Below are 24,464 nucleotides of genomic sequence, written 5' to 3'. Positions count from 1 at the left end.
GAAATGGAGACAAAACCTAAACATCTCCTCAGGTTTTGCAGATGCTGCTAACATCTGAAGCAGGCAACTCACAACTGAGAGAATTTGGGGTGGCAAAAGAGAGGCAAGAACTATGCTCCCGTAGCCTCCCAAGAAGAGCTGGCAGGATCAGAGAAGTGGAAGACACTGATTTATTGCAGTCACATGTAAATGTTGGCTTCTAACAACAGCAGCAGCAAAAGAAAAATCAGTTGAAAGAACCTGAGAATGCTGAAAAAAGCCACAATAAATACTGAGGAACTGGGAGAGGAGCTATTTCTCATTAGGAAAGAAGAAGGGTTTGAGAACAACTTGTACTTACGAAGATTGAACTGGCTTGGGACCATATGTAGTGGAAATTAAAAAAGCCAGAAAAAATCCACAGATACTTGAATGAAATGAAAAAGGGATCACGGTGCCATTTCAGGAGGCCACGAGAGTATAGGCTGCCTTCTCAGTTTAAGTGGAATGGTAAAGGCCATCAGGCTTACCTAACGTAGGCTGAAGAAAAATAAATCACTGGCTAATGGACACCCGAGTCAATCATGAAATCCCCACCTGAACAGGCACAATGGCAGGGGATTTTAGCTGTAAGGTCAAGAGCTGAGGAAACGGCTGAACACGAAAACACATCAGCTAAGGAAGCCTTAAAGACAGAACCACAAGCTTACCAGAAATTTGATAATACCCAAGAGACCTGCAATGGCTGAATAACTGTTTGATGAAGAGAAAAAATTAGGGTTCATAGGCACTAAATGTATCCCCAGTGTAACTCACTGAAGTTAAATTAAAAGAGGTTGATTGTGGTGCTCAGTATTTTACTGGTGGAATGAAAATGTTGCACTATTTTACCACATACTTTGTTCTTTAAAAATATCACAGCAGTCTCCAATAATCAGTGCTGGAGAGGGAAAGGGGGTTCTTTAGCAGGAAAGAAGTAATTCTGGGTGGCAAACCTAAGAGATCCTGGAACTGATTTTCTGTTATCTCGTACCTACTATAGTCTATGCCATTTGCTTCACCAACAGGCAAAATCTGATCATAACCTTTTTGCACACATTATTTCCACCCACGATGCATAGATATGGAAAACCTTACGCCCAGGAGCTTGCATTACAGGCACCTCTCTTAGGAGCCTTTAAGGTTTTGCATTGCAGTACCTACAGACAACACACAAGAGCTGAGACACCACAGAAACAGACAATGGTCAGTGCTTGGCAGAGCTCCTAAGTCAGCTTGGTAAATGGTGATAAGAAAAAAGTAAATGGAAAACGTTGTAAAATAAAGGCAGTGTAGACAGATACATCCACCTCCAACCAGCTCCATGCCCTTTAGTGGCAGGATTTCTAGATTCAGAAATTAAGAGTATTAAAGATGAAATTATTTGGGCATATGACCTTAACATTAACAGTTGGGTTTCTGAGGGGAAAATCTGGAGTTGTCCTATGCAGGTTGGAAAGCAGGATGGTAAGAGTCTTCCAGAGCAGTAACCTCTCCCTTGAGCACAAACACACCTCCAACAGCAGAAAACTAGGGACAAACTGGAGAAGCTACCCCAGCTGGGTATTATAATACATGTATTGCATGGGGATGTGATGGTTTATGATCAACTGCTTGTTAAGTTTGAAAAGCAAAGTTAAATTCTTATATAAGATTACAATAAATGGAGTGCTAATATTATGTGGAACAAAAAGCTCCAGGAAATCCAATACTCGCTCTGTATTAAGGCACAGAGCAAGCCAGATTCTGGTTTTGTTACCACAAGTGGAGCTGGGTAAATCTCCTAAAGTTAAAAGGCTCTTGATAGATTTTCAGCCTGAGAATAAAACAGCCTGCCCATTCACATCAGCATGCTAACTGGGATTTATATTAAAGAAGCTAAAAACCAATCTGGTTTTCCAAACATCTTTCATACACAACTTCTAGCATATTAAAATGATTCATTGCTGTCATGGGCTGGAAGACACCTAAACCCAATACTGTAGATTCCCCTTATGCTCTGCAGATACTCAACAGTGTAGACACTATACCTCCACAACTTACATAAGTTACAGCAGCAACAACTCAGCAAGGTTGTGGAGATCCTGTTTTGCCTCTTTAACTGCCTAAAGCAGGTTTTGGTTTTGCAACTCACTTCCACTCTGCTGAATTAAGATTCAGTCGGAGCACTGAATACTCTTGTTTCCCTTTGATGTAAGCAGGATGAAACCACTTGCAGGACTTGATCCTTAAAAAAGAAAGGGGAAAGCAAGTGATGAAATCCTGGATCCTCCTCTTATGTCAGTGGGATTTCTGCTCTTCAGTATTCTTGTGTACCAATTCACTACTCATCTCTAATACAGTATTTCTGGGGCCTTCAAAGTACTTCTGTATTAGGCTCCACCATATAAGTAATAAAAATGTCAGGAATTCACATGCAAATGTTTAAGTATTCCACTTCAAATTGCCTCAGTCTCCACCTGTACTTACTTTTGGATGAGAACTGCGCAGACAGTCCCACCAGGCTGAAAAACAAAAAAAAGCAAACTGTTTTCTATGGAAAAGAATGCTAAATACATCGATCACCATTATTTTACACAAGATTGGACCCACCTCACACAGGAGCCACAAGTTGTTTCAACAGAGAGTAAGAATTCATAGGAAAAAGGAATTCTTTATTATTCAGTTCTAAGTGACCTCAGTTTCACATCACGGAATTTAATTTAGTTCTTAAAAAAGAGCAACACTGCATACAGAATTCTTTAAGCAATTCTTACAAGATCACTGGTTGTGCTTTGTTAACTTATTTCAGCTATTTAAATGTATCTCAATGTCTCTCAGGTGCACTGGGATTCAGTATCCCTTTACTCTTCATCATAGAAAAAGACATACATAAATAATACAATGCATAGCTCAGAAAGTCAAGAGGAACTGTTATGTCTTCCCTGGATCATAACCTGCCAGAAGTTCTTTGGAATTTAGCTGTGCTGTTACAACTCAGTAGAACATCACTGAAATAAGGCACCTTAGTGTTATCCCAGAAAATACAGTCAGTTCTGTTGTGTTTGTGTGATGGGAAGAAAGCTCAGGGGGAAAACCCATATGCACCAGTTCTGTAAATGCACAGTGAAAAGCCACGCTCACAGAAGAGTCAGGGCAGCATGGAAGTGGATCTTTCAGGAGTGGATCTTGTGACATAAGGCGGGGCCTAAAGGAGCAGCTTTGAGGTATATCTAGCTGGAACTACAGGTGACCAAAAACAATAGTAAGGAGCAATGGTGAATCTTCACTTTCATAAAATACTTCATAGTGATTTCACTCATCAGGATTCCTTCTTTTCCTCTACTTCTAGCAGCTCATCAAGGAATTCCACAACTTCACCCTAGAAAGGATAAAATTTAACAGGAACAAGTTAACCATGTGCTGCAAAATCAGTGAAAACCTTTAACTATTTTAACCAAAGCATAAACTGTAATAATGCATCTAAGTATTTTTTAACACACTTCATACAGCAGCCAGCACAACAAGCCTGTAAAATGCAGATAAATGGCCCACAGAGGTGTAGCACAAGTAACTGCAGTGACATACAGACCTTAAAAGAAGGAAATGTTACACTCACAATAAATCCTCTTGCACTTTTTCAGGTATTTAAACAGACAATGAAATTCTCAAACTCAGAAAGTAGAAGAAGAAATGTTTAAAGCACCTGTTAAATTAGGAAATCGTTAAAATACCATAAAAGATGAAAGGATTTTAGAAAGCTTCAAAATTCAAAGCCAAAGTGTTTTGTAGAACTGTAACTCTGACTTTGCATCTGTCTGCTCTAACCATTTATGTCCTGAAACAAAAATGTAAAGAACCAGAGACACCAGAATATCTTCCACACTGGAAACAAGTACGTTGGATATAGATTCAGACCAGAAAAATGTTGTATTTACTAGCTCCACTCTGGTAATACAGGGTAGCGACACAACAATCTGACTTTAAACTACTCCTAATGTAGTTCTATGTCCTATACCATAATCAAATGACTACAGTCAAGCCTGAGCACTTCGGGATGATACAGCCCCACCGGCTGGAATTTACTGCTCTGTCAACTGAGCTACAGTAACTGCTACAGCACGTTTTTGCCTTGAAAGGTATTCCTTAGGAAGACAGCACCTTCCAGACATGTAGTTTGAACCCAAAATTTTACAGTTTTCTTTCTATTCTGGTAAGGAAAGGGCATTAAACCCCTTGTCAGTAAAAATAATATGAGGAAATAGAGAATTGTCTATTTTTAATACAGCAAAAGTATCATGGTCATGGCGATTAAAAACATTAACATCACATTTTTCAGAAGCATGATTAGCACGGAGAGAAATAACGAGAACCAAGCAAGCAAAAGTAAAAGTGGGAGGAAAGCTGCCTGAAATAACTGCTGCTCTTGTGCCCTGCTTCACAGCTCCACTCAAAAGGCTGCCGAGTTTTTGCAACTTATGAAGTGGTTATAGCGAGTCCTGAAGGATGGCAATTTCTTTTTGCTTTCGATTTGTTCAAAACATCTAAGTATCCGATTCAATAAAAACCATGGGGAAAAAATGCCAGCACTTTCATATTCCCTACTTGTCCTACTGGTTGCAGGAAATCTGGCAATTGGAAAACAGGAATTTGACATTTGTGCACATTTTCCTTTGTTTGAAGTATTTTGATTGCCCAAGGAGCCCAACAGCGGAAAGAACTCAAAACCACTTCACAAATGGACATGAAGAAAATAACCACTAGGTCCAACAGTCACTACACAAGCAGTTGGAAGATACAAAAACAGAGGCACAGGGGACTTCTGGTCAAGTTTTACAGCACAGCTCTTAAAACTGGGCACAAGCATTTGCATGCCTCTTGAAGGACTACAGACAGGCAGGTCCCATTAACTCTGAAGAGAGTTAGGAGACTGGGAATACAGGTGTGTACTGCAGGAGTTCTAGATCTAGTTCAGACTAATTACTTTACACCTCAGGATCACAGTTTAATGAAAGAATAACAGACAATAAAAGGGATTTTTGCCCTCATTCTACCTGCAAAGATACTCCTTAAAAAATAGCCTGAAAGGCAGGGTGAAAGGCACAAACATCCGACTAGATGACCCAGAATAAGGGAGACAATCAGGATTTCAATAGTGTACCTTTGGAAAAGGATATTTAAAAATTGACTGAAATCTTGAAATCTCTAGAGCCCAAAATTGATCTCTAAGGGAAAGGATGTCAGAAGCTGCTGTGGTCTAATGAGAAGTACTAGGGAGTAAGAGAGGCTGAAATATGGCACAAATATTAACATAGCTGCCCAAACAATATACATACAGAAAATACACTAATGCAACTGAGTAATTGCCTGGATGCTGGGTATATTTGAGAAGGGAAAAACTCCAGATTAAAGACAAGCAAAACCTGCAGTTAAAATACCTTTGCCTGTGCATTCACAGTCAGAATGTAAAACATTTGCAAACTGTCCACACTGTGGCTGGCAGCCTAATGAAAGGTGCTAATGCTACATCAGAAGAGCTGATCACATTGTCTCACTAGCAGCTATGACCAAATTGACCAACTGCCCTTGCCCCATTAGCGCTCACTTGACACCGCATCAGGCATTCTGCAAGACTGAGTTCAGCAAGGTGTTCACTCCAGGGAAAGAGCCTCCTGCCCACTGATATCTAATAAACTTCATGCTGGCCTGCGGATCTGGAGCCCGAAATAATGCTCTGATATGATTTAACCATTCTGTGTGACAGAGTTCCTCCTGTTATCTGGAACACTATTTGGCTCCTACCTATCTTAACAGGAAGGACATCAAACTTCACATGCAGTAGGAAAGAAAATTTTACATGCAGCTGCTGCAGCTACCACACAGGACAACAGCCACCCACCAGTAATGCAGGTTACGTAAATACACAGCTCAGACACAGTGCTGATGTAAATCAGAGTTGAGCAATATATGGCCCAAAGCATGATGTAACTGTCTGGCCAGTAGCTAGTAAATCAGTGTGTGAAGTCCAACTAAGCTGGGGGAAGAGAAGGGTTTGCCACCAGACCAGTACCTGCCTTGGTTGTTAGGCAACCAACAACTGTGTGACGTGGGGGCTGCCTGGTCAGCTGCAGTGAAGCACGTCCTCATCAGCAAGCTGGCTCTCGGTCTGCAGCCTTCACCTCCTGGTTTGCACTGGAAGCTGGGTACATGCTACAGGTACAGCAGCTCTGCCAGCACCCCATGACCTCCCTTCTCTGTGCTACTCACCTCTTCTTCCCTCTCTCAGTCCAAGGACAGTGAATGGGAAGTGGGAGTGATGCAGCAAGGATGTATGGGAAAAGATAGGACAGGTATAGCCTGAAATGTGAGAGGCATGATATCGAACAGCAGAAGGGGAATGCTCCCAGACTGGTGTGAGTGGTAGGAAGAACCAGAGAAGCTGATATGATCATCTGGGGCCTCTAATTATCTGCCAGATATGCAAACTGAGCAGCCCTGGCTTAGATTAACAGCTGAACAGAGCACAGACAGAAAGAACAAGTTTTGTAGCACAGTAAATCATTCCAGAAGGTTTTCCAGAGGGTATGTGAGTAGGTGTGTCATAATAAAACATGATTTTAAGACACAGTTCTGAAATAAGCTAATCCAGGCTACTGATACTGGTTATCAGTGAAGCTGGTGTATTAAGTGAAGCTACAGCACTTGAAAAAGTAGGTGATAAAAAGATGACAAATGCAGAAGTCCTCACTTACTACTGCAAACTGAGTGTCTAAGATCATGGTACACAGTGGGCCAGGGATTGTTGCCAGCCCTTCCTTATGCAATGTTAGATGCTGCATGCACACACACAAAACACAACCTTTTAGAAGAAACATCTGTACTTTGGAGACTCCTAACCATGCTATTAAAATAAACAGCAAAGAGGAAAAGCTACCAGTACACGGCTCAGTTACAGCCCACTTGAGACTGACAGTCCAGCACCAACTCTTCTTTTGACAGCAGCATTTCAGTCCTGTTGCAAGCAATAGCAGCTGTACTGACAGATCAGATGCTTTGCTGTTAGTTGCAAAGACTAAGCACCGCCTTCTACATAGAAAACATCAATCATTCATGGGTCCTTGTCCTTTCTCAGGGGGAACTGGAAAACTTATGGGGAAAAAAATACAGCTTTCTAGAAATAACCTATACAGTCTACGCAGAACTGTTGATGGCCTTTCTAATAGGGCCTCTGTATGCACCGCAGTGGGTACTGATCTTTAGGGAAGGAGCAGAAAATATTAAAACAATAGTGTTCTAGAATTAATTAAGCTCTATAGAAAAGTATCACTATGGACATGCCTCCATGTGTGATTATCAGTGGATGAGTAAGAAGCAGCCTTTATCCTAACTCATTCAACAAACTGTACCTTGGGAGACAACAAACAGAGCAAGGAGAATTGGCTGGATCTTTGTTTCCTTATGATCTAGAAGGAGAACATTTATCCCACAAAATATCCCCTAGCTGTCCTTCACAGCAAAAACTGAAATCTTGATACAGCTGGAAGATCTTAGTCACTGGGAACTTGTTCAACAGTGAGAGTAACAGATTTGATTCCCTTATGTACTGGGCCATGGGTGAAAAGATAGTGGTAGGGGAAAGGGTTGCAGGGGTAACATGTATGAGGAGAGGTCAGGGCTGCCCAGTAACTGATGAGTAATTGTCCTGTAACTGCCCCAGGGACTAATTTGAGTAACTCATGGAAGAAGTGACAAAGAGTTAGGTTATGAAAACCAGCAGATTTTGGTCAAGGAGGAGTAACCATCTTGCAAGAGGGAAGACAAAGGTTTGATGTGGACACCTGTGGAGGATATGTGCTCCACAGGCCTGATAGAGCTTACGAAGTGCACACCTCCCAGTCCTCTGGCCAGTGATATTTTGGGGCCACACATTATTTTGGGATAACAGTAAGGCATGTGTCAATGGATGGCTCAGCCTGAAAGGTTTATTCAGTCTTCGACCAAGAAAAAGTTCCTTGATCTAACCTTCAGTTAAAACATGAGAGCTCACTGTAATCACCTCAAACACTTCCCAGATCTTTCAAGAGCAGTACAGACCAGGCTGGACATTCCTTGCATTCTAGCAAAGGGGGAAAAAAATCCCTCAATTCTTTGTGCAGAGAAATTATTTGGCCCTTAACCTGTTTATTTTTCAGATACCTAGTCCACAGTGCCCCACTGCCACATGCATTTAGATGGGGGTTTTCTTCAATATTAAAAGAGCTTATTTGCTCTTTACATGCATGTTAACTGCTTTCTCAAATATTTTTCCATTTTGTTTTTATTGATACACTCTGAACATGTAACTGTTCTCTTCCCATACACTATGAGAGACTGCAGCACACTGCAGTTATTACAATAGTGTTTTATAGTAATCCAATAAAAATGCTTTCCTCTTAACGTTTTTATAATGCCTATAAAACATGAGTCAGCCCAATTTCAAAGCAACTTCAACACTGCTCCCACTGCACTGAAAACAGAAGCCTTCTAGTGGCTTTGTTTCTGAACTCCACTTACTCTCTCTTGCCTGCTTTATGCTGCATGCAGAAGCTTACTTACAACTGGGCAGGTAAAAATTCCTCCTAATGTCACAACTTAGGGACATCCTGCCATTTAAGCCCAACCACGGAACCAGCTTCCCATAGAAGATGGTTTAAATGGAAGAAGGAACATCTTTGACCAGGATACATATCCAATGGTAAAGAAGCAAGAGGGGAAAACAGGAAGGTTCTGCAGGGCCAGCCACGTCGGCAGCAAGTATCTCCACTAGCAAATGATGACAAAAAACCCCACCTTCTTTCTCTAAAGAATCTTATGTTGAACAAGGACTGTAACAATGCCACTTAGCTGCCAACCCTCTCTGAAATGGCTGCCACCAGCTCTTCTCAGCGTAGCAGTGCTATTGTAGTTGTGCTGGTCTGAGATTGCAGGCAAGGCAGGGTTTACATGTCTGCAGTTACAACTTGCCATTACAAGCACACTTGTATAGATCATCTGAATGTATGCAAATAAGTGAGCTAATAAAGCTGAAAACATGGTGTTAGTGATTTCTGAGCAGAAAAATAGGTTGACTTCAGACCATTATTTGCTGTAAGTAGCCTACTGGGCCCTCATGCTTTGATGTTATTCCACATGTTCTTCTTGCAGCAGTCACATTAGTTCAACACTTACTTTCCTTCGCATCACACTCAAGAATGGAGAATCTGAATTTCAGCTACTGTACAAATGGACACACACATCATATACAAATAAAAAGAACAAGATGGCAAATAAAGTGGGTCAAAGCTGCCAACAGTTTTTCACCTAGTGATCAAGTACTGAAAGAAAAAAAAATAAATCAAAAATCACATTGTAGGCTCATCTCAGCCAAATACTTGTGGTTCTTGTGCAATTTAGAACAGCTAAGTAGCTATCCCTGAAAATAAAATAAGAAAAAAATCCTCAAGAACACTGATTTTATGGGCCAGAAACATGTCTCATACAATTAGTGCAGCGCTGAAGTTATATCTACACTAGCTGAGTATCTGGCTCTTAACAGCATTTCCGTTTGCTATTTAAATCTGTGCAATACCAGGAGTTGTATCTATTAGAGCCTTTATGAATTACACATCTGAACAGGAATCCAAAAGCTTAACAAGCCATGGCCAACTAAGATGACAACTCCGTGTAATGTTCTTTCAACTTCACAGTGGAAAACTGTAAGGATATTTAATAATAATTACTCTTAAGAAAAAGTAATTTGTAGCTAGTTGGCACTAATGTTCTCTGTCACCTCTGCTGTGTTAAATGTTTGAACTGGAGTTTTTCATTTCCTTGTGGAAAAACATTAATAAAGTAACATGAACAGGACAGTATTTCTTGTAGTGACATATGCAAAAATCATTACTGCATGTTCCAGCCTTTGCAATTACTGCCATGTATTACTGGAAGAAGCCACATGTTCTCACTCACTTTGCTAATTGGATTTAAAAAGCCACATGGATGATATGGGAGCACTGAGAAGTCTGAACAAAGTGAGATTCTCCACTTGGGGATGATGACATATTCACATAGGAAGAGACCCTTTTGCCACATGAATCCTTTTGCTTCACTCAAGGAAAGAGAATGATTTTCTTCTGCAGATTATTTTAGGGGCTTGTTGGCCCACAAGCAACTTCACAGACAGCAAACATGGACCACAGGGACACACAAAAGGTATGGCCTACGGCCCAAGATGCACATGGTTTAAATAAACAGTGTACTAAAAAGAGAGATTGCCTTCATCCTTAACAACTTTTAATAAAGCTTTTACTGTAACACCTTATCTGGGTTTTTCAGTTTTCAGCATTCCGATGGAATAAGCTTTTCTATCTGTGCCAGGAGAAATATTAACAAGAAATTCCACTTCTGCTACCAGCTCCTGCCCATACAGCAGAAACTGGAAGGTAGTGCTTTTACCTTTGTGCTATTCCTGCTCTGCCTGGACTCCCTGGAAGGCTCCTGCAGCCAAAGACAAGTTCTAGTAGCCAGGGATTTATGAGTTCTCTACCAAAAGGCAGAGCCAAGCCAGAGGCATGGACAGCCTCCACCCCTCCCAGGTTCTTCAGCCCTAGTAAGGGAGGGCACAGAAGCTTTTCCCTGGGAGAGGAGAACGGTAACTTTCCTATTATGATGAGAGTGTTGGGTAGGGATATCTGTGGCACTACCGGACCCAATAATTTTGGTTGTTTAACCCAAATATTAATCCAGTGTAATGCGACTTCCTTGTCACGTCCCCGTAAGTTTAATTGAGGTTTCCACTGTACTTCCCTCCTGCAGATTGCAATGTCGTTTATAACTGCACCAGTGAAACTGGCTACAGGAATGAATGCCAGCAAATAACTGCTTGTTTATATAGAACAGTATATATTCTATATACAACACAGTACTTGAGGCTCAAGATTGTTTCTATCCCTCCTTCTAACAACATATGGGGAAAGCCCTCACAACAGACTGCTTCTCCACTTCCTCAACTACTCATCGCTGCCTTCTGAAGCAGCAGATATGAGAGAAGCACTACAAATTAAGTTTATGCCCAACATAATGGGCAAAGCACTAACCAACAAGGGAATATAGAAAGTGCTCAAGTATTTCACACACAGATGAAAATCCATACAGACTAGTCCTCAGCTTAACCTTATAACAAGCTCATTAAACTGTCGTTCACAGTTTTATCACAATGGAAAGTCTTCCTCAAGTCTGCTAACCTTGCAGTGGAATTTTATGTATAGACTTGTTTTCAGGTCACTAGCATACTGAAGGCAGCACAGACATGTTATAATATTTTATAGCACAAAAGTAATGTCTCCCTATGTGCTGGATAACATGAAAATTGCAAAGGCAATTTCATTTTTTAACACAAACCATCTTTCTCTTTTCTAACTAAAAAAGAGCTCAGCTGTGATCATTACAAGTACCCAGCCCCATGCCAAACTGAGCACAGCTCTTCGCCAATGCCAACAATGAACTATTCCATCATTTGAAGAGTCTTTTCAAACCTTTAAATGAACGATTCTGAAAACAAAGCAAAACAAAAGGCAATCCAAAGCCTCCACACTTTCATTTCAGCTGTAGGCAACAAAGAAATGCCCTCTCAAAAATTCAACTACTTTCCTTGCTCAAAACCAATAGTAATAATAGCAATAGTAGTAATTTTATGTTATCTGCCCAGGAATTCCAAACATTCAAGAAGCAAGACTGGGTGAGCAAAATGTTACTGTGCAGGAAAAAAAACCAACCAAAAACCAACAGATGTCAAGATTTCCTTTTGACAAAGATTTAAGATTTAGGTGGTTACTTCTGGACAAAACTATAAGGATCTTTAAATCTAATTTAAACAACATTTCAGACAGAAACAACCAAAAAAACCCAAACCCAAATAACCCCCCAAAACCAGAAAAACATTAGGTTTAAATATATATATAATATATATAAAAATATACATATACACACTACTTCTCTGCCCCCTTGTGTTATAGCTTGCAAGGTGGATTTTTGTTTCATGGGCTCAATGTGTTATATTTACCTTCGTATTAATACCAGCCATACTTTTTTAAACTGTATGTGATGTTCTTCTGGTTTGTTTCTTATATTCCATTTACAAAAGAAAAAATCATGCTAAAATGGTCATGGTTACAAGAAGATTTTTCCATAATAGCTAAATCCTTGGATTCCATTTATGTATCATCTTCACTTTAATGTGATTGCTGGTTTTTGACCATGATTTCCTTTCTAGAAAACTCACCTCATCATCATCCATCAGATGTTCCTTTGCAAAGTCATACATTTCCAACTGGAGCGTGGTTATGTTGTGATATCGAACAGCCTCCTATCAAAAAACAGAATCTCCACGTTAGGGTAGCAAGACAGGGGAGTGTCATCACATGTCACCTGAAGGTACCCCAGCAAAGTCAGACCCAGACTTAGTAGAAGGTAGATCCAGGGGGGTTATAATGTTTGTTAAAGGAAACAGCAGAACAGCAAGCAGTGTATCCAGTGTCTTGTGTGGACCTTTCAAAGCACAAGCTCCATCAGTGTCAGAAGAACAAAGCACTCTCCTCTTTCTCACGTTTCAAAGCATTGGCAAGTCTGAGGATAAGGAATGAGACTGCCAGAGCTGAGCAGCAGCCTGTGCCTGCGTTCCAGCAGGCTTTGGATGTGAGAAAGCTTCTGTCTCCCTGTGCTCTGGCGTATGGCAGCAGGCAGTTCTGAGAAAGAGAGACACTAAACTATTCTGCATGATAATGGCTGATCCCAGCCTCAGTCTGGGCTAGGGAAATTCTGTATGGTCACCAACCTGTCTGTTTAGCTCAGTCACCTACTCTCATATTTGTGAATACCAACAGTAATCTACTTTGATCATCCCCTTTAACTCTTTTGGGATGGAAAACAGGAAACTTCCTCTTTCACAAGAGCATCTAAAGCTTAGTGTCAGAGCCAAATGCTGCTGTCACTCCATTACCACTGTGAAAATAAACCAGAGTCACTATGGTTTTCATGACAAGCGATTAGCATAGCAAGCAACTTCTGTTCTTAGTTACATGGATCAATGCAGAAGAAAATACAGCTGTGTGCATTTAACATTTTATATTTAAAAATTATCTGTAGTCCTCAGCTTCTGAGAAGTTATCAATGAAACATTCAGAGTTAACATGTAAGGCCCTTCTTCTGTCCTATCCGTACATGTATGCCAAATTTGTCTGGTCTGCAGTTTTATACTTTGCTACCTCTTACTCCCACCACTACCAAACATTGTCTCCAATACAGCTATAAAGCACAGTTTTGTCCCCAGAAGCAGTGACAAAGGAGTGGTCCCCTTCAGCTCTGAACTCAGACTTGCTGCTGCTGCCTGAAAGAACCAGATGCATTTTTGTTTTCTTCTGTCTCAGCTGGCCCTGCAAGGCAGACCTGGATTTCCAGTGTGCAGATAGGTGTGTTGGACATAACAGCTGTCCACAAATAAAACCCATTTAATTCAAACGCAGTGGTATTTCTGACTTCAGTTTCCTGGCCTGAGAGGAAGGAGCGTATGAAATCAGTGCAACTTACAAGGTGCATATGTGAACTGCTCTGCAGTGCTGCTACAGATAAAGTCAGTCACCTAAGCACTGCACGTGTGTACTGAGTTCAAGGCAGCATTAAGAATCAAGGGCCTCTGGCTCAGTGCAGGTCTCAGTGACTGAGGTGTCTGAAGAAACAACATGGGAAGGGCAACTGGAATGTTGCCCAGCAGGATGCTCGCTGTTGCTTCAGCTAGGTTAACTTAAATGACTCTTCCATAGAGAAGTCATGCTGTAAGAGAAAGAACATGTACTGCTAATGACCAACTATGTCAGCACATGCCACTGATGTCTAACGAGTCACTCGGGTGTCACAAAGCAGTTAATTCAGTTGTATGACATAAATCCTAGTAATGAGAAAATCCAGTTTGATTGTCAGAGTCCAGGCTGCTGTAGTCCAGAAACACAGCAAAGTGTTTTTATCGGTAAAACCTCCTTGGGCATGGAAATTTAAGAATACCATAGAAACCCGTTTTTAGACCAATTTTGCAAAGCCAGATCACATCATTATATTGCATTTTTCCCTTCTCCCTGCTGAAAGACTGATTAAGAATTTCAGTCCAGTTGCAAATTACAGGAAAAGAATGAATTTATGCTGGGCTAGATACACCCCGATTTAAAAATGGCACTGTTCAGTTGCCAGCCATGAAGCTAGAGCACTGTATTTCACTTGATGATATCCTACATATCTTATTGTGAAATAAGAAAATAATTGTGCAGTGACTCAAATGCTGCTCCTTAAACCATGGAAAATATTTTCCTTGATGTATAATCCCAATTCAGTTTATAAAATCTGGTTACATATATTCCATATAGAAAAAGTGAATAGTAGTTTTAATTAGGACTATATGGAATCTTAATATATGGGGTTTATCAGATAAAGTCAGAATCACACTCATATCCAACAAGTTGGTACATACAAGTCTAGAAAGGCATAAAGCAAGGATGTAGTGATAACAACCATTGCTGGATGTCCTGATGTTTACTGTGGACTCTTTGCAGCAAGTATTCCAGCTGAGATAACTAGATGCAGTATGGTCCTGGACCTTTTTCCATCCTCATCCACTTAACTATGTTCTAAAGTAAGTAGAAAGCAAGTTTAGCTGAGGTTATTGTATCCAGACACATTTCAACGCCAAAAGAACCTGAAATAACAAGCAAGTGGGCATGTTGGCAAATAAGAAGTGATTCCCAAAAGCCTAAATGTTACTGGGCCAACCTTTACACCAGGAGGTTTTGGGGAGCAGCTGCTTCAATCATCAAGGTAGATAAAGACACACATATACATGTGTCAGACAAGTACCACTGTGGATTTACTTGTCAGCATATTATACCCTACTGTAATATATGCCAACACAAAAGACTATAATGACACTTACTGTCTACATCATACAGTACATCTCTGTGTACAACCTTCTATGCAGTTTTAATAAAACAGCATGTGTTTAACTCCAGAACCAATAGATAACCCCCACTTTCCCAACTTTTGACCCACTGAGCATCAAGAAAACATCTGAATGTGTCTAGAAGGCAAATTAATTAATTCACCTACCGATCTGGGCTGAAAATCCTCCTCTTTAAGTCCCCATTTGTCTTTGTGGTACTGATAGTAGACCATGTTCTGTTTCATTACTTCATCTTTCTGGTCAAACAGAAGGTAACTAGCAGCACAAGCAGCTGCATTCTTCATGTCATTTGCTAATTAATAAGCACACACATGAAAATTCAGCTAAGGTAAATGAACAAATTCCTACTATTATCCAAGCTCTGAAACACTCAGATGGAAACAGAACCCATTTTCCATCTCCCCACCAACTGCATATAAAAAAAAAACAAAACTGCATCCCAGAAAGCATACACTATTTTCATGTTCTGAAACAGGTTTCTGAAACATGATTCAGAAAATTACCTGAATGGTTTCCTATGAAAATCCTAACCAAATATTCCAGTATCAGTGAGATACTGGTATCCCAGTACACACTGGGGCATTTATTACAAAACAAAACCACACCACCACCACCACCCCCCCAGCAAAAAAAATAACCCCACTTCTTTGTACAAGAATTGACAAAGAGGGAAGAGTCAATGTGTAAAACGTGCAGCCAAACAACACAAGCAGAAGTCATTAATGACTTGATGCTACATGGCTGAATCCGTCTTCCCTTTGATGCTGGAGCCTGCAGCAGTAGCTGTAAGTGCTACACGTGTATTTACAGTGCAAGTAGCCCCTCAAGAAACTGCAAAATTCACCGAGTTATTTAACTATCAAGTGTGTAATCACTGAGCACCAGAACACTACAATTTCTGTGAAGTGGTCCCCTTTCGCTCAAAACCCATGTAGCCCCATAAGCCTCATTTTAATGGGACTATAAGAGTCCACTAGGGAAAACTGAATGGTATGAAATACCCTCTAGGTTTCTCTGTGGAAGAAATGATGAATAGTAAATTGAAAATTGAGTACTTATTGAATAGAATGAAGTATGTTATGTTAAACGTGTTGCCTTGAATCACAATCTTTCTTTTCTCTGAGTAAGTTATAAGCCTAAGAAAAAATTTGCTAGAGCTATACATTCAGCTGCTTAAAAAGCATGTGGGCCTGACAGCTTGACCCCTATGGCTTTTTGGCACAAACCATGCGGTTTTTGTACACAGATGTATGAAATGGGTCTGTTTCACTGCACATGTTCCACTGGAAGTGGCTGGTGCTCTTTACCCTAAGATGTCTTGAATTACTTCAAACAGGCAGAAGAATTGGTGCATCATTTAAACATCTAAAATACAGACTATGAACATTTATAATTTATATGAGCATTTATCATTTACACAAAATGATAAAAAGCTCATATAAATTTACACACAAGTGTAAAGAACTTGTGCTGGCAGCACACATCATATAAAGAACAAATGGTACTGATGGATCAGACCACATTTACTCTGTAACCACCTCATTTTTCCAGCACCCAAGTGGAGACCAGTCACAACCATGCATAACTTAAAACAGAGGGACCTGACCCACACAAAATCCTTATGGGACTTACATTCAGCAATTTATTTTGTCATGGAGAATTTTATGATCATGGGCTCTATAAATAAGGTTTATCTCCTGTGTCTGTTAACTACAGTTATACAGGGAGAAAAAGACACCAAGCAACTCAGACTTTCTGTCCCAGAACAGCTTAAAATGCAGATTCTGGAGGCTACTACTTATATTGTAAAGCATTATAACTAGAGGAAAAAGATTATGAATGGAAATTGCCCCACATCATCCTAATGTTATTTCAGCATATTAAATCACTACTTACATTTATAATAAGCAAACTGTAAGTAATGGTACATGGTGGCCACAAATTTCTCAACAACAAAGCCTCCAATAATGGGTGTCAGATTGCTCTCACACTGCACTTTGCATGCAAGAACTTCAATATAATGATCTGAAAGGAAGAAAATAACACAGGATGTGAATAGAGCACAGTGAATCATTACAAACCCTCCCATTAGGTACCCATTAACATTTCACCTTATAATGCTCTCCTGGGTTCTATGCAGCTGGATCCTGCTGCTCGGAAGTACTGAGCATCTACAGCTCCATCTGAGGTATGTTTCAAGCACTGGTACTTAGCTTTTCCGTAAAAATCTGGGCGGTCCGGACTTGAAATGATTCAAAGCCGTAATTCCAGAGCCCTAGCAGTTAGGTTACACTGACACCTACAGGCAGTCTGTGGCTGCCAACAAAGAATTTCGAGCAGTTTCGGGACAGATCACATTAGGCACCACCACAAAATAGAAGTATTTTAAAGCCTTAGTTTCCCTGTCAGCCACATTGGGCAGGTGATAAGTTATGTGGCAAGTCTCTGACCAAAGCAAAAGAACAGCAAAGGGCCCTTCCCCTGTTTTCATTTCTGACAATTCCTAACACAAAGAATGCTGAAGCTAACTGAAATGAAATTACCAGGCCCATCTTTTACAAGAACAGTGGAATCTCAAAACAGAGTAGCATTCAATTCTACCCAGTACATAAAGCTAGAAACACCAGTCCCTCAGTGAAGAGATCCCATGCAATGAGGACAGCTGGCTTCCAAACAGAACTCACTGCTCAGGGATAAACATGTACCTAGTGCAAGCACCAAATACTTCTGGTTATCTTTTCTTGCTGCATCTACTTCTGCATTAAAAGCCTCAAAGGCAGAATGCATCTCCCGGGAGCAAGAGGGCAGCTCTGCCCAGGCAGCGCAAGTAAATGCGAGTTTTCCTATGTCAAGAACAAAATACTTGAAATGCATGCGTACACCCAAGATGACATCATGCAGCATCTACTTTTCCTTCCCACCACTATTGCTGGGAATTGTCCTTTCCTTCCAAGGAGGAAGAGGAAGGATGACAGCAAGTGCCAATCATAGCTAAGCATGGACACTTCTGGCTTTGGAGTCATCCTGATGTCAGGGCTCTGAACCATTGGGAAAGAAGGCCTGTGTTTCATGCTTTACCACCTGTGATTGGACCTTCACTCCTTATCTGCTGTCCTAGGCACCTGCCCGCTTAGCCAAAGAGTAAAGCATGACTTAAGGAACAGCCAGCAATAGCTGTTCCATGCCAGCTGTACTGATGGGTACCAGTTCCACACTGAGAAACTGGAGCTGCTCTTGTACTTCACATCTATGTATCTACATATTTCACAAATCTTTTCTCAGCAACACATCTTTAGGACAATGTTAGGTTGGTTTTCCTTCTGGCAAAGCAGAAATTCTGTTGCATTTTTCACGTTTTTAAGTCTGTTGATAAAGCATGCCAGCATTTTCCACACAACATTGCCAGCAACACTAAGCCCAGAGCACTGAAGAAATTGTTTCTTCTGCTACAAAAGAACATAGGAAATGAGTATGTGTCAATTTGACAGCAATCAAAAAAGGTGGCATCTCTTTTCCTTTGCAAAGCAATTGATTTTTTTAATCTACATACTAAAGAAATCTTAACTGCTAGCAAAACTCTGCTGGAGGAAAGATGAAAAACAGGCAACAGAAATTTGTCATGTTTATGAGAAAGGAGATACATCTGACCAGTGACACACAAAACACATAGCAGATTTTGAAGGCAGGCTAACCCCTGAGCCTCAAAGGTGCCAAACTGATATTGAAATGTTGGTTAAGAGACCCATCTGGATAACTGTTGCTACCTGGATGGAGTAGTTCTTACTACTTACACATCTGTTATTCTGACACACTCTTCAATTTCCACATGTTAAAGTAAAAGCTCTCCGTTCTGATTTGCTGACAGCCCTCCTTTATCCTACTGGAAAGAGCAAACCAGAATTCAAGCAGTTTTCAGTGAATCTAATAAACCCATGTTGGCCCAAACTGAGCATGGTGTAGCATGTGCATTTCATGCTGCAAACTGAGAAACAGGACTCTGGTAGTCAATCCTACAGATAAACTGAAGTGCACCTTTGGGACATCTTCCCTTATTATTTCCTAACTGCTCACCTGCAATGGAAAGATAGAAGTCTTTAAAATCCTTGATCTCTCGAGAGCCTTCACAGGCTGCTGTACAGTCATCATAGGCTTTGAAGAAATCAGGAAGAGCCAGTTCCATGTCCGAGATAGATGTTCTCCAGTTGTCACCGTTGTATGCTCTCACAGCCCTGACAAAAAGATTCTGGAAAATTGGCAGGAATGAGAACCAGAAATAACTGTTCTGTGGAAATCGGTGTGTAAATTCAAATACAGGATGTGTCTGTATGTCTGAATTACTATAGAAGCCGTTATCCAATTAATGTGAGGACAACAGATATAAATGTTAATGGCTTTTACCAGGTATTTCTAGAGAGCAGAGTACATAATTCTATTTCAGATCGAAATAAAAGCCTGTTGGACAGCAGTAAGAGTGTGAATCTAAAGCACAGGTTTTGACAGACATTTTCAGTTGAATATTTAACACCAAATGTCCAGCTTATTTTAAGCTCTGCCACTGTACCACATTTGAGTAACTATGCACCTGCTTAGCTCCAGTCGTGACCTGCATGTAGTGACCTCCAGGTGTGCCACTATCTATGAATCACTGCGACTCATTTATGAAACAGTGAAAAGTGTGAGAGGTGAGAATTACTGACTGCATCAAGCAGGCAGAACAGAGATGATGGAGAAGACAGGAAGAGGGAAAGGAGAGTAGGAACCAAGAATATGTGAGCAAATAATATTCTTGAATCTCACACAGTAAGAGAAGTAACTGAACAGTTCCAAAAGACCAGACTGTGAGTAAAAAAGCATACCTCATAAGGTTTTGTCTCCAAGTCTTTAATATGCTCCTCAGCATCAGGTATGCTCTTATAGTAGGCCATATTTCTTTGCATCATTTCATCATCTGGATGCTTCAGAAGAAATGTGTGAGCTGCTGCAATTGCTTTTGGAAGATTATTAGCCTAAACAGGGATGGGGAGAGAAGGAAAGGCAGGGGAAGAAAGGTCAATTGGAAAAAAAAAACAGTTCAAAGTTTCCAAGTTTTTGTCAATGAACTTTCCTGCAGCCTCTATACTCCCAAACTTACTTCTACTGAAACCACTCTCAGCAGATACAACAGTACAGTAAAACTGATGTAATTTTTCTCAGTTTTACTCCTAGCTGCATCACTATGAACATTTTGTGTGACCATATATATTTGTATGAACATATCAGTGGGTAAAAACCCAGCCCAGGGAGTGCGAGTGACCAGGAGTGCAGCGAACAGGACATAGCGTGGCAGCTCCCACAGGCAGGCAAGCAGGATGGTGAGCACTCGCCTCAGGACCAGGGCCTGGTCTGGGAGCTCTGCTCTGGCTGCCCCAGCAGTGGCTAGCATTGGCACCCAGACAGAACTGATAAGAGGGGAGGCTGCAGCACAGAGCTCAGGGTGTAGTAGGTGCTGCCACTGGTCTCCTGAGCCTCAGTGCACCCTTGTGGGGGTCGTCCTGCAGCAGAAGCTGAGCTGCAGGATGTTGTCAATAGGCTAAAAGATGACAGGGAAGCTGACAAGGCACAAGATTATGTTGTTTGTCCTGTGTGGGACTTCTCTCACAGCAATTACAGATGCTAAGCTCTGGATACTGGGTAGGAGTCATCACTTACCATGTTTATATCATGTTTATGTTGCTTATTTGCCTAGTGGCACGCAAGACAATATTACAATAATCTATCTTCCTGGTGGTGGTACAAAGTTAGTGCAAACAGCAGGGACTTGCTCAATAATTGTGTCCTAATGTGATTTTCTGTGCTCATTTTTAAACCCCATTAAAAATACTTTGTGAAGTATGCATTCCTTACTTACAACTGCATGTGCCAAATGTGTATGTACTTCTGTGTGCATGCATTTATATTTTTTAGTTTACATATAGATACACATTTTTATAAACTATGTAGTACATATGCACATATTTGGAAAAAGTGAGCAAGTAAAAGTCTTAAATATTTGTGAAATGTTAAAACCTTTTCCCTTATAAGCCAAGATCCACATCAACCCATTCAGCGCACTGAGAAGCAGGTGATACAGAGTTCTACCTCACATCTAAAATAGCTTCTGGAAGTGTATGTATAAAACTATGAGCAAGAATCACAAGCATACACGTGCATGCTTTTTTCTGTCTTCATCCATAAAAGGTGCCCCTTCATTTCAGAAGGAAACTTGAGAGACAACTACCAGAAAGAAATGACTTCAACTCTAACATGAGCTCTCACTGAGGTTCTGCTGTGAGTGTCCCTCCCAGCACTGGAGCTCTGCCAGCTGCCCTTCCTGGCTGTCCCAAAACTATGTGCTTCCAGTCATCCCAGACAGCGCTAAATGCAATGGGAAATCTCAGCTGCACTTTCGTCAAACACCAGGAGGTTTCATTTGTGCTTTATGCTTTAACCTTGTTTGTCAGTAGGCTGACAGGCCTCTCAGTTTTGCTTAGCCCACAATTCGCTCTCAGTTTCAATTTTCACCACTACAAAAAAGAAAAATTGTGCAGAAACACATTCCTAACTGAACTCTGTGGCTACAAGAAAGCTCCCTCCAAAGGAGCAAGCAGCAGCATGCAAACATCTACTCCCAGGATCTAAGACGTGGCAAAGTTTCACTCTGGAACATACCTCAATAAACACATGGTCACTCTAAAAAATGACATCAAGCATTTCCCTCTTCCTTCTTTCTATACTATAGAAGTCTGCTGGGGGGCTAGGGGGTTGGGAAAGGGATATTCCTTTCTTGAGAAAACCACCAGTAAGGAAAAAATCCCTTGTACATAGCAGTTTAGCTCTAGAAGGCCCACTAAGAACTCCCCCAGCAAGTGGCAAGGGCTCAGACCTGAACTGCAACCTAGTAAGAAAGACAACAAGAACAACTGACACTAAAGGGGAAAACCACCACACTGCACCTCTCAAGCCTACTGCAAATGGGATGGAAAAACAGTTTAAAGGGAGAGGGAGGGGTTTCTCCCATTTGCCTCTTGCATTCCTACCCACCAGTTACTTAACTGTACCAGAAACAGGATGTAGGAATGATTTTTGCTGTGATCCATAAATTGCAAGCTTTGTACATGCCACAAGAGGGGAATGAATGGTTAAACACAGACAAAAAATGGAAACATCTGTGCTGATGTCATTTTGGTATCCATATATGGCTTTGAGAATGGGAGGTCTGCCTGCCCACTCTGCTATTCAAGAGAAATGCCCCCTGTTTGATACCTTCTGCTTGTGCAGAGGCCTTAATGTATAAAGTTAATCTCTTCCACATGATCTTAGGGATGGTTTTAAACTCACAGGATGACACTGGTGTGATACTGTGCATGCAGATACTGTTTCTATTTTGAGAGAGCACATTTCCCTACATCTGTTTGTGTGATTTGGAAAAAAAAACGAATATTATAAGGAGAAAACAGCACTCCTACCAATAAGACACAGATGATGAGTGTTGATGAGTGCTTTCAAGCAACAACCTCGAAAACAATGCACAAGCATACAACCCTACATAACGTATACTGGGATATGTTGGGAGCGATTGCCTGAAAGAAAACAATCTAAGCAAAATTCAGCTTGTTTACTTCCCTCCCCAGAAATCCCCTTTATTTGAAATGCAAGTAATTGCAGTACCTAAGGGGATGGCATGAGGGACAGACCTTGATTTAGAGAGCAGAAGAGGAAGGTGAGAAGAAGGGACAGAATTGTCACTCAGATCCTGGACAGGAGGGTGACAAGTAGCTAGAAGAATGGGATGAAACCTGTTAAAAGAGGTGTATATCCCCAGCCTTGGTTAACCCTGGAGCAAAAAGTAAACACCATTCCTGGGCTAGCATTAATGTCACACTTCAGCAGTCAGTTTTCCCTTTACTCCTTCCTGTGGCTGTAACAAAACTGCTGTTTGCACGCACCTGGTTATCTGTGAGTCACAGGCTGGGAGCTGCTGCACTTGAAACAACTGGACCAGAAGGAAGTAAGTAAGGGAGATGGACATTCTGTGGGACAGAAAGCAGCAAATAGTGCTTGCAATAGCAGAGCAGTGACATGCAAGGTCTGAAAAAGGGTTCACAGGTTACAAACAAAATAAGGCAGATGGAAAGAGGGGCAGGCATAGAGAAAAACCCAACTACAGGATGAGAAGGCAGGGTTTAGTGGGTGAGGGTCTGAGAAGAACTGGAGGGGCTAATCTAGGGGATGTGGTTGGATGAGTTGGGGAAAAACTGGTGAAGAGTGAGCTGGATAGCAGCACGTGGGCGAGCAGGGGGGCACACAACGCAAACACTGGTCCCACGGTGGGTTACATGAAGTACATGGGAGGAAGAGGCTTGAAGACATACCTAGAAGACAAAGAAGTGCAGAGCCCCAGGAGGGCAGGGACTGGGAGGCCCAACCACAGACAGAAATGGAGGTGGGGTGGACAACTGGCAGGTAAACTGATGTGGAGAAGGTGATGGGGAATGAGCAGAGCAACTACTTGGAGTGCCAGGCAATAGGTCAGGAGCTTTGCCACAGGTGGGTGTGTGAGGTATCCACATCCAATATGCCTGTGCAGGGACAGTCCACACTGTCCCCCTCGCTCCACCGCAACACTGCCAGGCAAGTTTGGCTTACTTGGCTTGGCTGGAGTGTGGTAGAGCACCAGGCAAGACTGTGGGGAGGCGCAGGCAGAGCAGAGACACAGCAGACAGAAGATGAGGAGGGACGAAGGGCAGGGCCTCACCTTGAAGTAGGCGAACTGCAGGTACTTGTAGGGCTCTCGGCGCTGGAAGTCCTCGAGGAGGTCGCGGCCGGGCTGGGCCTGCCGGAATGCAGGCAGCCCCTGCTTGCAGCGCCTCAGACACTGCGCCCGCCGCAGCACCCCGGACAGGAGGCGCAGCTCGGCCAGAGCTCCCCCGGAGGCAGCGGCGGGGTGGGCCGCAACGGCGGGGGGCTGCCCGGCGGCGTGGCTGCAGTTGCGGTGGCAGAAGGCCTCGCTGTCGCGCAGCAGGCGGTAGAGCCTCATGCTGACCTCCAGGTAATTGACGCTCTCGGGCCAGTTCTCGGTGCTGTACTGGTCCAGGCCGTAGCGGTAGGCAGACTCGAGCGGCATGAGCTCGTCCCGCGGGAAGCTGCGAAAGCTGTAGCGCTCGTACTGCGCGCCCGCCGCCGCCAGCAGCGCCGACAACCCCAGCCACAGCCACATCACTGCGCTCCGGCGGCCACCACGTCTCCGCTGCAGGAAGGGGAGAGCCGCGGCACCAGGGGAGGAGCCGGGGGAGGGCTCGGGGAAGCCGGCCCGACCCCGGCCGGGGAAGCCTGTGGTGGGCGAAGCGCGACTGAGGCGGGAGGTTTAAGGCTGCCGCTGGCGCCCCTCCTGGCGGGGAGCAGATTGCAGCTGCGCCGCTCTTAACGGTGC

General features: G+C 42.2%; 1 protein-coding gene across 1 annotated transcript; it reads right to left on the bottom strand.

Moving 5' to 3' along the window:
• Positions 1–2,651: 2,651 nt before the first annotated feature.
• On the bottom strand, positions 2,652–24,428 carry CRTAP (cartilage associated protein). The gene is made up of 7 exons (XM_062621409.1): positions 23,790–24,428; positions 19,873–20,022; positions 19,088–19,259; positions 16,913–17,041; positions 15,163–15,308; positions 12,296–12,379; positions 2,652–3,379 (listed from the first exon to the last, which is right to left on the bottom strand). Exons 1-7 carry the CDS (start codon positions 24,249–24,251, stop codon positions 3,320–3,322), a joined length of 1,203 nt encoding a protein of 400 aa, XP_062477393.1. The 5' UTR covers positions 24,252–24,428; the 3' UTR covers positions 2,652–3,319.
• Between the last annotated feature and the right edge of the window lie 36 nt (positions 24,429–24,464).

The sequence above is a fragment of the Pezoporus occidentalis genome, unplaced genomic scaffold (assembly GCF_034315485.1).
Source record: "Pezoporus occidentalis ecotype Australia unplaced genomic scaffold, CSIRO_AGI_Poc_V1 ctg107, whole genome shotgun sequence".
NCBI lineage: Eukaryota > Metazoa > Chordata > Aves > Psittaciformes > Psittacidae > Pezoporus > Pezoporus occidentalis.
This window is presented reverse-complemented; position numbering and strand designations above follow the sequence as displayed.